The 14,356-nt window shown below is 39.3% G+C and overlaps 1 protein-coding gene across 2 annotated transcripts in view; it reads left to right on the top strand.

The window, feature by feature from the left end:
• LOC121632216 (transformation/transcription domain-associated protein) overlaps window positions 1-12,580 on the top strand; it is an 81,438-nt gene extending 68,858 nt beyond the window's left edge. For both annotated transcript variants that reach the window (XM_041973469.1, XM_041973470.1), the window contains 6 exons: window positions 5,372-5,597; window positions 5,783-6,000; window positions 6,431-6,615; window positions 7,722-7,925; window positions 10,402-10,596; window positions 11,510-12,580. In XM_041973469.1, coding sequence (XP_041829403.1) covers window positions 5,372-5,597; window positions 5,783-6,000; window positions 6,431-6,615; window positions 7,722-7,925; window positions 10,402-10,596; window positions 11,510-11,794 — 1,313 coding nt within the window. In that variant the 3' untranslated portion in view covers window positions 11,795-12,580. The remainder of the gene's footprint in view (window positions 1-5,371; window positions 5,598-5,782; window positions 6,001-6,430; window positions 6,616-7,721; window positions 7,926-10,401; window positions 10,597-11,509) is intronic.
• Window positions 12,581-14,356: the final 1,776 nt, after the last annotated feature.

Below are 14,356 nucleotides of genomic sequence, written 5' to 3' on the forward strand. Positions count from 1 at the left end.
GCATGATAACTTAAAACGGTATGTATTGTTTCTTTAAGTTGTTATTCTGGAATTTTTATGCTGGGGTCAAATTCAAAGTGAAAAGAAGTTCTGCTGTGGGTCCTGAGTTTTAACACATTTCAGATTTCTGAGATGTTTATCTGGGAGTAGTAATGAGACCTCCAGTCATTTTGGCCTGTATGTTAAGTTTCACGTGTTAGCTGTGGAATCTAGCAGGGCAGGTGCAGTTTTAGTCCAGCCACGGCCTCCTCTGAGGCATTTTTCTCAAAACAATAATCCCCCTGTTTTTGGAGGCCGTGTGTTTTTTTACATTGCATAAGGGAGTTGAACCACAGTTCATTGGACCCAGTTAGAACAAGAACTGTCTGCACCTCCCTCCAGCTTACAGTGTTGAAATATATGTTGGTGCTAACGCTTACTTTGAAAACAATAACTTTAACAGTGTTTTCCTGCCATATTTTTTTAACTGCATCTCACAATTCCCAAATTTCTTTTTTTCCTTCTTGTGTTTTTGTCCTTTCACAAGACCTTAGTGTCCCATAGGGCTAAAGCTGTTGGCCTTAAGCATAAGATATAAAAGCAATGTAGTAAAATAAAATAAAACAAAAAAACTTTAACTTGAACAAGAAAAGGACATTAGTAAGGGCTAGCATAGAAAAACACTAAAGTAGAAAACAAACAAAAGGAAAACAAAAACAAGAGTCTGGGAGTGAAGACAGGTGTGATGGAATTAGCATGCAAAAGCTTGGGACTGTACATAAACTGACTGACTGAACACAAACAAAAGTGAGTGAGATTTAGAGTGAGCAATTTGCTGATGAATCTTACCAGATGTTGCAATGCCAGCTGTGCTTGTGCAGCCGGGCGTCAACAGGGCTTCTGCCTCGTAGGGTGCCTGCCGACCATCACTGCACAGCTGTCCCCACGGCGGCGCAGGAGCAGGGCCGACAGAGACCAAAACCACACAAGCCTTCCCAAGCGGAACAAACAGGGTTTACAGAGCTGCAGAGCAGCCAAGCTCCCATTCCCCGTACCGCGTTAGTGGCTCACTTGCTTTCACAGGGTTTGTGGGCTGGAAAATATGGGTTTATGTGTGCACATATAACATTTGGCAGCAGGGAGGCATTCAAATCCAATTATGAAGAATGCTATTTGCATGAGTTACTGTTTTAGCTGTAGATCTGTTCCAGAGACTTTTGTCAGAAGAGTTTTTAAATAAAAAAAAAAAACTGAGAAATTTCCTGCCTTTTTAATTCTGTGCCAGTTAAATCACCATTAAATCATTTGACATGCTAATATTGCATTTCACATAATTTTAACCTCTGCATCTTGGGTTTGTGATCAGTCAGCTAATCCCATTCAAAAGTGGAGTCAAAAACTCAACTATCCCCATCCATGCTGCCGTGGTGACCTCTCAAGCTCCCATACTTACTCAGCTATAACCATAATAAAGTTGAATCAACTACCACACCAGAAATATTACTTAGAATCCCACACTGAGTCAAGTCCAGGGCAGGACATAAGGGAATCATGGTTCTATAAAGAGGTGGCCCACCTCCTGGGACTAGACCCATAATTTGGTACAGCAGTACAGATTCTCTGCTATCAGTCACGCAGGCCAGGTTGGCAGAATACCAGCTCTGGTTTCAACACTAAGGTCAAAGAGCAGTCTGACTACTTTCCACACTGCACTCTTTCTCTGAGCATCCAGGTCCTGCTGAGCTGGGGTCAAAGATGAGTTCGGGGAGACTGAAAATAACTCTCCTCCACTTTTACTGGCTTGTAGTGCAAACCTGTAGTTTCTATCATCACTGGCACTCATTAACACCAAAGTTCAAATAACAGAATGTGCTACCCACGCACGCGTGTCCTGGTGTAGCTGTGGCTATAATGACAAGGGTGTGCGAAAATCATAAAAATATCATTTTAAAATCATGTAAAATAACTAAAAATCATAAAGTTTAAAATCAAGCAACAGACTAGAGAAGCGAAAAAGAAACGGTGCAGATTTCTTGTATAAGTGCATAAGAAAAATGTTTTTAACCTGGATTTAAAAGTATCAACATTTGGTGAAAGTTTAATTTCCACTGGCAGCTTGTTCCACTTTTATTGCAGTCTAGACTAGTTGACCAGAGTCTTTGGATTTAAGAGCTTTGCTAGGTTTATATTATCTGAACATATCACAGATGCATTCTGGGCCTGTTCATCAGCGTTGTAAAGTCTATTCTGTGGCTGAATGGAAGCCAGTGTAAAGACGTTAAAAGTGGCAGGATGTGTTCAGATCTTAGTCCTGGTTAAAACTCAAGCAGCAGTGTTCTGGGTGAGCTGCAGATGTCTAATGCTCGTTTTAAGAAGTCCTGTTAAGTTCTGTATCGTCTGCATAACTGTGATAATTAATGCTGAAGTTTGATAATATTTTACCCAAAGGGAGCAAGTTGAACAGAAGAGGGTACAAGAACTGACCCCTGGGGGACTCCACCAGTCAGGGCCATTCACTCAAATTCATAGCTGTCTAACAAAGTAACCTAAGGTTTCTAAATAGGACCTGAACAATTTAAGGACCATAAAGTCCAACCCAATTTTCCATTTTGTGAAACTAAAGCATCTAAAGCATGAGTTGCAGCACTGAGATCTAGCAGAACAAGGACCGATACATGATCATTATTAAACCTAATGTCATTTAACACTTTGACCAGAGTGCTGTGATGAGGTGGGGAGCCTGATTGAAATTTGTCAAGTAGTGCCCCTACTCCGACGCATGCCCAGTGCAGGGCACAGGCTGTACATTAGGAATGGAGAGATTTACTGATTTGAATCAGTTGTCAGAGACAGACTTTTGTGATGCAACCGAATCGGAAGCTTTAGTGTGCATCTGATACAGCTGATCTATTAGTAAAACTCATGGTCAATTATTACATAGTTTATCTCTTCTGCATCCACGTTTTCAAGGCACCTTAAATGCTTCATCACTATCTTTAGGTGTTTTGAATTTAAAACATGTGGGAGCCGGGTAAAATGTAAAATTACAGATTGAGAACAGTATTATTTAAAGGAGCTGAGAAAAGGATTGTTTGTGAATAGTGCATGTGTTGTGTTTATTTTTATTGAGAGGCCAACAAGAAAAAGCTTTTTGTATAGGTAGAGAACGAGATTTAAAACAAATGTAATGAAAAAAACTTATTTATGATTTAGTGTTTCTTAGGAATAATAATCATCTGTACCGTACTGATTTGCATCTTCTTTTTAAGTTGAATTTATTGGTTGGTTTGTAAATTTTTTGTATTATATTTTTTATACAATTTTTAATTGCATATTATTATTATTATTATTATTTTTCTTCTTCTTCTTCTTCTTCTTCTTCTTCTTCTTCTTCTTCTTCTTCTTCTTCTTCTTCTTCTTCTTCTTCTTCTTCTTCTTCTTCTTCTTCTTCTTATTCTTATTCTTATTCTTCTTCTTCTTCTTCTTCTTCTTCTTCTTATTCTTATTCTTATTCTTATTCTTCTTCTTCTTCTTCTTCTTCTTCTTCTTATTCTTATTCTTCTTATTCTTATTCTTATTCTTCTTCTTCTTCTTCTTCTTCTTCTTCTTCTTCTTCTTCTTATTCTTATTCTTCTTCTTATTCTTCTTCTTATTCTTCTTCTTATTCTTCTTCTTATTCTTCTTATTCTTCTTCTTATTCTTCTTCTTATTCTTCTTCTTATTCTTCTTCTTATTCTTATTATTATTCTTCTTATTATTATTCTTCTTATTATTATTTTATTATTATTATTTTATTATTATTATTATTGTTGTTGTTGTTCTTATTGTCATCAGTGAAAAGCTTATTTTTGTAATTTCTTTATTTTCAGCAACACTTTCTATTATGTTTCTACATTTAAACAGGTTTATGTTTTATTTGACAATATGATGAAATGATATTATTATACTGCATTGTGACGTCAAAAGCGTGGACCATTTTCTATTTGCGAGCATTATGCACTTTTATGGCTGTCCAGCTGCAATTTCACCGGACTGTTTCAATTTTACCTCCTGCTATCGAGGCAGGTGAATTGCAGTGGGACGGATAGCGAAATAGGGCCACTCCGAAAAGAACATTGGCTGTTTTAAAGGACTTATTTAAAGTATTAGGAGGTCTCACTCTGGTAGAGATTGCAGAGGTTTGAAATGGCAAGACCTTGCAGTTTCCATGGATTCATTATATCAGGCTGCACAGCAGGGTGTACTGAAATAGGAGATGCAGTTGTGCGTGCGTGTTTTCGTGCCTGTTCATTTTACAGAAATGTCCAGGGGGCTTTGCTCTAAAATGGAAAACATGTTCCTTCCATTGTTATTGCTACAGCTCATCACAATATGTTATGTGCAATTTGAGTTGTGACTTGAAACAGGAATTTAATACTCTAAGACTCTTATTTTTATAGCTCTTAATTTAATCAGCTCTGGCCTCTGCCAGAGTTTAAGTCGATGGCACGAATTGTGCGTTTGCTGCCAGCCTGCAATGGCTGACTTATCTTTCAGGATCCTTTAAGCAAACCACTACGTCTCACTGCTGGAGGGGAGCGGCCAACAATGCAACATGATTTTTAAATTTGATATTTTTTTAATTTGTACATCTGTGACACTGCTTTCATCATCTAGGTCACATATGTCAAACTGGTCCAGCAAAGGGCCGTGTGGCTGCAGGTTTTTGTTCCAACCAAGCAGCAGCACACCAGATTTGACTGATTCAATCAACTGATCTCAGTCTTCAGACAGCTGATTGGTCAAACTGTGTGCTCTTGGCTGGCTGGAACAAAAACCTGCAGCCACACGGCCCTTTGCTGGACCAGTTTGACATGCCTGATCTAGGTGTATGGTATTTTAAATTTTCTTTTAAGCAAATTTGCATGTATAAGGTTATAGATCTTATAAATCCAGCTTGGATCTGCCTGCTTTAGTGTTTCAGTGTGGTGACATCTGAATGCAGGTACACTGGAACAGCTGGGTAATTGTGGCTGGACTGAAGTCACTCTACAGATAGTTAATTAGGGAGGGAAAAGCCTAACATATGGACTCTCCAATTTAGATGTCTCATTCTGCCTAAGCACTTTATTTGATTACTTTTGAAGCTTACATCTGGTCGTCTTTTTTTCTTTTTTTTTTTTTTGTCTATTTCCAAATGTCACACAATTGATCTCAATCATTGCAGTTTATACCAACTTGTTAAATGCCCTAGATCCTAATTATTAAAAAGCTGTTTCAAGCACAAGTCATCTTTTTTTCTTTTATCACCTCAGAGAATAAAGACTAGAAAGACAGAAATAACTAAAAATGTGGAAAAATAAGTAAACAACTGTCACAATGACATCTTCTGACTTCTCTCCTCCTTCCACAGACTTTGACTTCAGTGTGCCAGGCTCCATGAAGCTCCACAATCTGATCTCCAAGCTCAAGAAGTGGATCAAGATCTTAGAGGCAAAGACCAAACAGCTGCCCAAGTTCTTCCTAATTGAGGAGAAGTGCCGCTTCCTCAGCAATTTCTCTGCCCAAACTGCTGAGGTGGAGATCCCTGGTGAATTTCTGATGCCCAAACCTACGCATTACTACATCCAGATTGCCAGGTAAAGGGTTGTAAAAGGCTAATAGATGTTATAGAATTGTTTGCATATAAGGCATATGGCTCAAGTAGTTATAATCTTGTGCTGTTAAAATAGAAACTCCCCACCCCCTAAGCTTTAATCTGTTCATGTTTTTCTTTGGCTAAAGAGCATTAATTTATTGTTGATTGTTTCCAACCCCTCTCCAGGTTCATGCCTAGAGTGGAAATTGTTCAGAAACACAACACTGCAGCACGTCGTCTGTATATCCGCGGACACAATGGCAAGATTTACCCATACCTGGTGATGAACGACGCCTGCCTGACAGAGTCGCGGCGAGAGGAGAGAGTCCTGCAGCTTCTCCGCCTCCTCAACCCCTGTCTGGAAAAGAGGAAGGAGACCACTAAGAGGCACCTCTTCTTCACTGGTATGTGCAGGCTGAGGTCTGTCCTGATCTGCTTAAAAAAATGTAAAGATGAGATTCTACCAGCATAATGTAGGGAGACAGAAAAAATAAAGGAAAGTAGATACATTTTTACACCATTATTGATTTAAAATGGCGTGCCAGCACATATAAATGTTTAGACTACAAGCTTTTACCTTCTTTGGCCCTGCTTGGTGCACACATTTGCTGCGTCTCTTTCCCAGTGCCAGAGTATTTTAGTTTTTACTTTGTGGTCACACAGAATTTATTTGCAAGCAAGTACAGCCAAATGTTTACAGTTTGTTTGTGACTGATGTGGTTGTTCTCACTTCTCTAACTCTCCCCCTCTTGCTTTTCTCTTGGGCTCCTCTTGATTTTCTTTCCACCATCATCTCTTCCCAACCGTTTTCGCATTTTCCCTCCATGTCTGCAGTTCCTCGAGTGGTGGCAGTATCGCCTCAGATGCGACTAGTAGAAGACAATCCCTCATCTCTGTCACTCGTGGAAATCTACAAACAGCGATGTGCCAAGAAAGGCATCGAGCATGACAACCCCATCTCGCGATATTATGACCGCTTAGCTACCGTGCAGGCTCGAGGAACACAAGCCAGCCATCAGGTATGGAAACAGATCTTACAATCCATGCATAATTAAAGCTCTCATTAGCATTGATTTAAAATGCATCTGCAATGCTAACTACTGGCTTCCTGTAAATCTTTTCAATAACTACTAGATCCTGGTGATTGTGTTTAAGGCACTGCCTGACCTCGCTCCTAGTTACATTTTTAATCTTAATCCTCCTTTTTTATTGCTTGACCACACTGAATGTCAAATCTTTTCCCGTTGTTCATTCCACAACTGCATTTTTAGCCACAGTCTTCCCAAATAATTTCCTGCAATCTCAAGCTGCTTCCACACATGTGCTGGAGTCCTCAAGTTTTCTAGAGAAGCTGTGAAGTGGTGGACTGTGTATGCGCTCAGTTTAAAGTCATAAAAAATTTGTGGCTGTAAATGGATGTTTGCAAATAATTTTTGTATTTGTTTGTATTTGTAAATCAAGTTTTGTCATCCTGCAGAAAAAATCTGCCTATAAAATTCAAGTTTAATATGCAGAGAATTATTTTCATGGTGTTAAAAAGATTTGTATTTGAAAAGAGAAAAATAGAAGTGCTTTTGCGAACATCTTTTCACCGATGCAAAGCAGAAAACTGTGTGCAAGACTGAGGTTGCAGATGCCGATTTTTGGCCACATCTTTACACTTTTATCTGATTGGATGATGGCAAATTAAACTATCCAATCTAAGAGCAGGTGCTGCAGACTCTCTCGGCAAACCACCACTTTTACCTCCACCCTGCTGGAATTGGTGGGTGGAGGCAGTTTTTGTGTATGGGAACAGCTTCAAATTTGCTGAATTTTTGGACTGTTTAAGCAGCTTTTAAAAACCCCCTTTATAGGCAAATTTTTTTACAGACGTCCATCCTTGCCTTATGATTTGATTTATTTTACCAAGCCAGGTTTCTTATTCTTTCTTATTTTGAATTTTTAAATTCATATTTCTTTTGTTTTTGTCTTCATTTTTAAAATTTGAAACACTGTTCACATAAAACAATACATTTAAAATGTTCTGTTTTATATGAACACTGAAAGAAATATCTACATGTTTGGTGATAGTCATATTTTGTACCTCCATTTGACCTCTGCTCTGCTTCTGGTCTATTGCCAGGTCCTGAGGGACATCCTTAAAGAGGTCCAGGGCAACATGGTTCCTCGCAGCATGCTGAAGGAGTGGGCCCTCCATACATTCCCCAATGCTACAGATTACTGGACCTTCCGGAAGATGTTCACCATCCAGCTGGCCCTCATTGGTCTGGCTGAGTTCATGCTTCACCTCAACAGGCTCAACCCCGAGATGCTGCAGATAGCACAAGTAAGAGACACAAACACACACAAACACACACACAAATAATATTTTGTGTGTTGGACTTCCTGTCAAGGGCAAGAAGGATCCATTTGACAGGGGCTAATTTAATAGATATACACACTCAAAGATGCATTAAGAGATCACCATTACCCTCTCCATATCAGGCTGTATGAATTACAATTCTCCCCCATGACTTTCACGCCAGGCCTATCAGTCAGTCAGACACTGTCAATGCAAAGGCTGTTTTGACAGAGCGTTACATTTAGTCCCTCCGCTCAGTTATCAGAGACGTTTCAATTTGAAGAGCCTACGTTTCTGTGTATGTACTTCTCCCACTCAATCAACACACATCTGTCTGCTGCTTAGAGTCCGCAGACAGCTTTTTTATTTATTATTTTTTTAAAGTCATTATTAAAGATGATTGTGTCAGTTGGCCACCACTCCCCTCTGATCCTAATCGGCCTTTGCTGACAGGCGTTCCTCTGGGCAGCTAAGCGCTTGTATTAAGCCCCCTCTCTGCCTGTTCCACTCCACAGATCCCATTAGACACAGGAGGATTATGGTGTGGAGAGTGTACGCACATACAAACATACACACACACAAAAAGAGAGAGTGCAAGGACGAGACATCACACCCAAAACAGCGTGTCTGACCCTGCCCCACCGAGGCCTCACGTACATTCAGGTTGACCCTCATCAGTGATGATGTGAGATATCCTCCAAAAAGAGCTGCTGTGTTCATCTGGTTTTAATTCAGTTAAAAAGCCCAATTTAACAGCACGACAAGAAGTGCAAAGCAAAAGGTCTTTGGGGCATTGACTCTCAGGGTATTTCCACTGACACTTAATACAGACTGGAGGGTTTTGTGTTTCATACATTTCCTCATTTCCTCCAAGCAGCGCTGCCTGTAACAGTGACACATCACCAGCCCTGTAAATGAAAATGGGCCTCTCTAGTAAATTGTTATTGTCTGCATGGTGCAGAGTGGCACAACATGAACAAACAGCATTTAAAATATGCAGCCGGAGGCAGGTTGTGTGAGGTTTTATTGAATTTTAGCCATAATATAAATAAATGTTCTGGAAGAGCTTTTTATCCAGCACTTCCCACATACACAGCAGGATAGCAAGTTGTAAAATCGATAAGGTCACAAGCAGGTCTGGCCCACCTGGCCTTTATGGAATCGTTTTGTTAGCCTAACAACTCAAATGATGACTGGGTGGGTCACCAATCCACGTGATTTTATTGAATCTTAGTGCTAATGATCCCACAAGAGGTTAAATGCCCGCAGCTTCCTACCAGTCAGTGCTGAAAAAGCCTTTTGGAGGAAAGTGACTAAAATGACTTATAGATTCTAAAGGGAGTCCAAATATCTTCCTTTTGTTCTTTGTTCTACAGTTGTTTTTCTTCCACACTCTGTTTTAAACACCATAAAAGAATTGTGGATCACAGTTGTTTAAGCTTGGCAATACTTTTGCTTCAGGAACTAATCCTGTGCATGGAAACATTATGGCACAGGATGATCTTTGAAAATCTTAGTCCAAAAGTGATTAAATTGTCAAGAGATATGTTTGTGCTTATGATTGCACCTTTAAGGAAGTGGTCTCTCATCTATTATTTGATTGTCTTCATAAGACCTTTGATTTTCCTTTATGTCTTTGTCCCCTCCTATCTTTAAAACTTACTGTAAAAATTATCAGTACCAGTTCACAACCTCAAATCACCACGTGTAGCATTACTCATTCATACTAGGTAACGAATAAAGCTATCGCTAGCCTCTAGAGTGGTGATTTAGCATTCTGAGTGCTGCTTCCACAACCCCCACTCTCTGCAGGCTTATCTTAGCCTCCTGGGGGCTGCTGGTGTCTCAGCCCACTGCTTCAAGGCCCTCTGCAGGGACCCAGAGCAGCAAATGACAGTAGGTGAGAGAAAGAGAGAGGGGAAAGAGAGTTGAGGAGAAGAAGGGAGGGAAGGAGGAGGTAGAGCTGGAGGAGTGCAAGCGCGAGCTGGAATGAAATGCTCTGCTATAAAGCTGTCACAGCTACTCACTTTTTCATATAAGGGGAGCTTATCTTTCCTGGAATGGCTGCTTGTGTAGCGCTCCTCACACACATAAATGCAGGCTTAAAGATGAAAACCTAGCTGTGTATATTTAAGTCAGTAGGGAGAAGCAGGGACAGGAGAGTGGGAGTGAATTGAGGATTATTGATGTTCTGCTGCAGATACTTTGACATGTTACTGTGTCTGGGTCACAGAGATCAATAATGGTCGCCATCTTGTTTTCGGAAGCTCACTGAAAAGAGATGTTTTCTTAAACGGCCTATATATCTATCTATATATATATTTAGATATCTACATATATATATATATATATATATATATATATATATATATATCCTTGATTTTTTTTACATGTAAAATCTACCTCACTACTTTTTAAGGCTTCTAATATTTACCTTAAACTTTACTTTGTCTTTTTTTAGGACACAGGCAAGCTGAATGTGTCTTACTTCCGCTTTGATATCAATGACGCCACAGGCGACCTGGATGCCAATCGTCCTGTTCCATTCCGCCTGACGCCAAACATCTCTGAGTTCCTGACCACCATCGGCGTCTCTGGCCCGCTCACCGCCTCTATGATTGCAGTGGCACGATGCTTCGCTCAGCCAAACTTTAAGGTAGCTCGTCTGTGAGAGCTTCTCTGCTGTTTTATCAATTTTCTTTTCTTTTTTTTTCCTTTTTGTTGTACCAGAGTTTTAGAGAAAAAATATACTTTACAAATTAGTAAAATAATTGAGGATTATGAAAAAATATATTTTTTGAGCCTGTAAATGTACTATTTACTCTCTCATCCAAACCCTTAGGAAATGGTTTGTGGAACTAAATATGAGATGAGAGTTTCAGCCAAGCAGCGGTGTCCACGAGGACACATTCAGTCATGAGAACACCACAGCTTGTCACCAACTTTAAGCTCCCGTGGCGCTCACCAGATCTTGCTTGGCACTTAAACTTAGAATAACCCAGAGGAAGTGCTCTGAGGCACTACTAAAAACAATGCAGTGAAAAAAGGAGCAGTCAGACAGCTGTATAATATGTGTGGCACAGTAATAACAGGCGTGTACTGTCTATGTATAGGTCTAGCCCATACTCGGTTTGACTGATGTGGAGGACGCACCAGTGCTTGAGATGCAAATAAACAAAAATGCAATGATGCGCACTAGTAATGGGTGAAAGCCAGAGGCCTGTGCTTCTCGTGGTCAAAGAAAAAGAATGTTACTAGGCAACACTATAAAACAACAAACATGTAACAATTGACCACTCAAATATAGCAAAGCCGTAAACCGTATAAACAATCTGGAGTTTCTTTAAAGCCGTATAAACACTGTAGGTAAGAGTAGAGTACAGTGTATCTAGTCTGGTGATGATTGCCATAGTTGTGGCCTGGATGGTTCTCTATCTGAATTCTGTGCCCACATAATGAGTTGTTAATAACACAGAGAAGTCCGATGACCGTGTGTTTATCCGAGAAACGTCTCTAATCATCTGTCAGTCTTCATTCTGCAAGTTTTCACACCTTTAATTCTCTCATAGGTGGATGGCATCTTAAAGGCAGTTCTTCGTGATGAGATCATAGCATGGCACAAGAAGACCCAAGAGGACACGTCCATTCCTCTGTCCCCAGCTGGCCAGCCTGAGAACATGGACTCCCAGCAGTTGGTCTCGCTGGTCCAGAAGGCTGTCACAGCCATCATGACCCGCCTCCACAATCTGGCTCAGTTCGAGGGAGGAGAGAGTAAGGTCAACACCCTGGTGGCTGCAGCAAACAGCCTGGACAATCTGTGCCGCATGGATCCTGCCTGGCACCCCTGGCTCTGAGAGCAGCGATGACACAGTTGACTTAATGAGATGCAAGACGAACCTGTTTTTGCATATCTGACTAACACAGATAAGGGCTGTGACGTGTCTCACTGTTACTGAAGCCTGATGGACTTCTGTTTGCTGAAATTCTCTGAATTTATTAAGATCGTGGAATTAAGCAGAAAAAAAGCCCCTGATGTTGTGTACTGAGCTATTATGCGCTACACTGCTGGACTGATTTTTGTGTTGTTTTATGAAAATACATGTTTTTTCTTGAATTCATATTTATTTTTATAATGTAAAGACAGAACCTGTTTGTGATGCTAGTTGTGCTGTCTTCAGTATGACAGAGAGACAGAACATAGATTTGAGCCAGTCTTATGGTTCTTTATTTAAGAAATGGGAAATCTGTTGTTTTTCTAGTTACTTCTGTCTTATCTTTTACAAGCATCAAGAGCTTATTCCACTTTGTTTTTTTCCTGCTGAAATATTCTTCTAAAATGAGTATTTTTATGCAACTAGTTTATTTTGTTCCTGCAAAATTAGGAATGTTGAGAATTACAAATGATTTAGATTTTTTTTAAAGTGTGTGAATGATTCTGTTACAAAGCCATTTTACTATCAGTCATGCCGGTTGACCCTGTAATAAGTTCATAGTTGCAATGCAAACATGTCAATCTCAAGCTCACTGTGTTTGCATATTCCTCCCTATTTTGTAAAGGTATTTTAACCTTTTCAAACAGAAGTATTGTCTCTTGCCTTGTAAATAAGCGTTTTGTTGTAATAAAATGCTCTTTTACTATACATAAACTGTTTTTTGGGCTTTCTCTAAACAGAGGTGTTAAAAAATGAGCTTCATCTGTGCTTTCAATTACCATCAAGCTAAACTCACAATTAGTTTTACTCCTGAGTTATTTTTCAGCAGTTGTAAAACAGCAGTAATAGACAGTAATTCCCATCTGCAGCTCGCATCTACTGCATCACTGTCACTGCCATAATCACCCTGAAGGACGCACTCTGGGAGATTATTGCGGTTATAACTCATGATGTGAAATGACTCCAGATGAACTGGTTTCTGATGGTGAAAAGTCTATTGCTGTCGATCTTCGTGGTTTGCAGTTAGATGGCGTTTATGAAGAGGAATTTCAGTGAAACGCTCTTGAATTTTAGCATGTTTTTGTCGGATTCAATAACCTTGTGTTCATTTCCTCTCTTTGGTTGGAAAGTCTTAGAAAGGTGTCCATGTGCGAACCTGGCAGCGTCTGATTAATGAGTACCAGCAGATCTGCGAGAGGGCTGGCCTCTCTTGACTTATACACACTGTCAAGCCGTCTGCCTGCACCCATAAACAAAGGTTATATCTCTGTTTGTGTCTTTACAATCCACGCAGTCTCTGCCTCTCAACATGTTGGCACACGTGCTGTTAACATTTCTCTTCCCCTCTGATTCACACAAGAGAAAACAGTTTTTAAGTCTCAGGAGTTATGAATATTCTCTGTATTTGCCATTTCATTCATCATCATCATCTTGTTTTCATACGCTGTGTGCTTGTGATGGTTTGTGTAAATGCTTGACAGTTTGTATTTTTCCATCCCGTGCTTCTCCAAACATCAAAATGCTAATGGAAATATGGTTTTGCAGGGTTTGTTTCACTGAGTCTACCCTGGTTTCCTGTGAGGTGAGTCACATCATTTACAGTTTGACCCCCTCCGTCTTTCATGTTTGGATATCTTTGTTTAATATTTTGGTAAGGAAAAAATTCCACTGAATTTATTTATTTTTTTTTAGCTTGAAAGTAAAAATGTTAAAAATATTTCTATGTTCATATAAATAATTATAAAGTGACAAAATATATTCAGTGTCAAATAATATTGAATTAAATGTAACATATTTTATATTAAATATTATTAAATATTAACTATAAAAGTAATGGCATTTAATATTTTTCAAATATATAAAACATTTTAAAGTTAAATAGGACATATTTATTTTTTCCTTTTAGAGTATAATAAATTGTCTTTCTTTAATTCAGTTTGTTATTTTTTTAGTTAAAAAACAAGAAGGCCCTGTTTGTCCCAGTGGGTGCCAATCAGACCATTCACCAATAAGACAAAGCACCATCTGGTCAAAAAGTTCTTAATGTTCTGCTAACAGTGCAAATGTATGACTTACTAATAGTAAATGTACTGAAACTTGCCAATTATAGATCCAAAGCAGAATTATTTGACTCTGTTTTTCTTTCCTGTGCGTCACAACGCTTTGGTCTCATCACACGCAGCTCTTGGCAGGAGGTTTGTGAAATGTGGTTGAGGCCCGATGAGTTTCATCTTTGTAAAGGTCAGCTTAAAACGAAGACTGTATCAGGCATTTTTCCTTTCTTCCACCAACCAAAAGAGAGAAAAAAAACAAAACAAGGAACCAAATGACTTTTTTTCCTCATTGCTGGTGGAAGGAAGACTCATTTCCTTATGGTCTATCCACAATTAAAATGATTATCACTCTTTTATAGATTTTCAAGCCGTTTGTTTAGTTACAAATGACAAATAGAAAGGCCTCAGTGTTTACTGGTTAAACAAAAGC

This window comes from Melanotaenia boesemani, chromosome 21 (genome assembly GCF_017639745.1).
Source record: "Melanotaenia boesemani isolate fMelBoe1 chromosome 21, fMelBoe1.pri, whole genome shotgun sequence".
NCBI lineage: Eukaryota > Metazoa > Chordata > Actinopteri > Atheriniformes > Melanotaeniidae > Melanotaenia > Melanotaenia boesemani.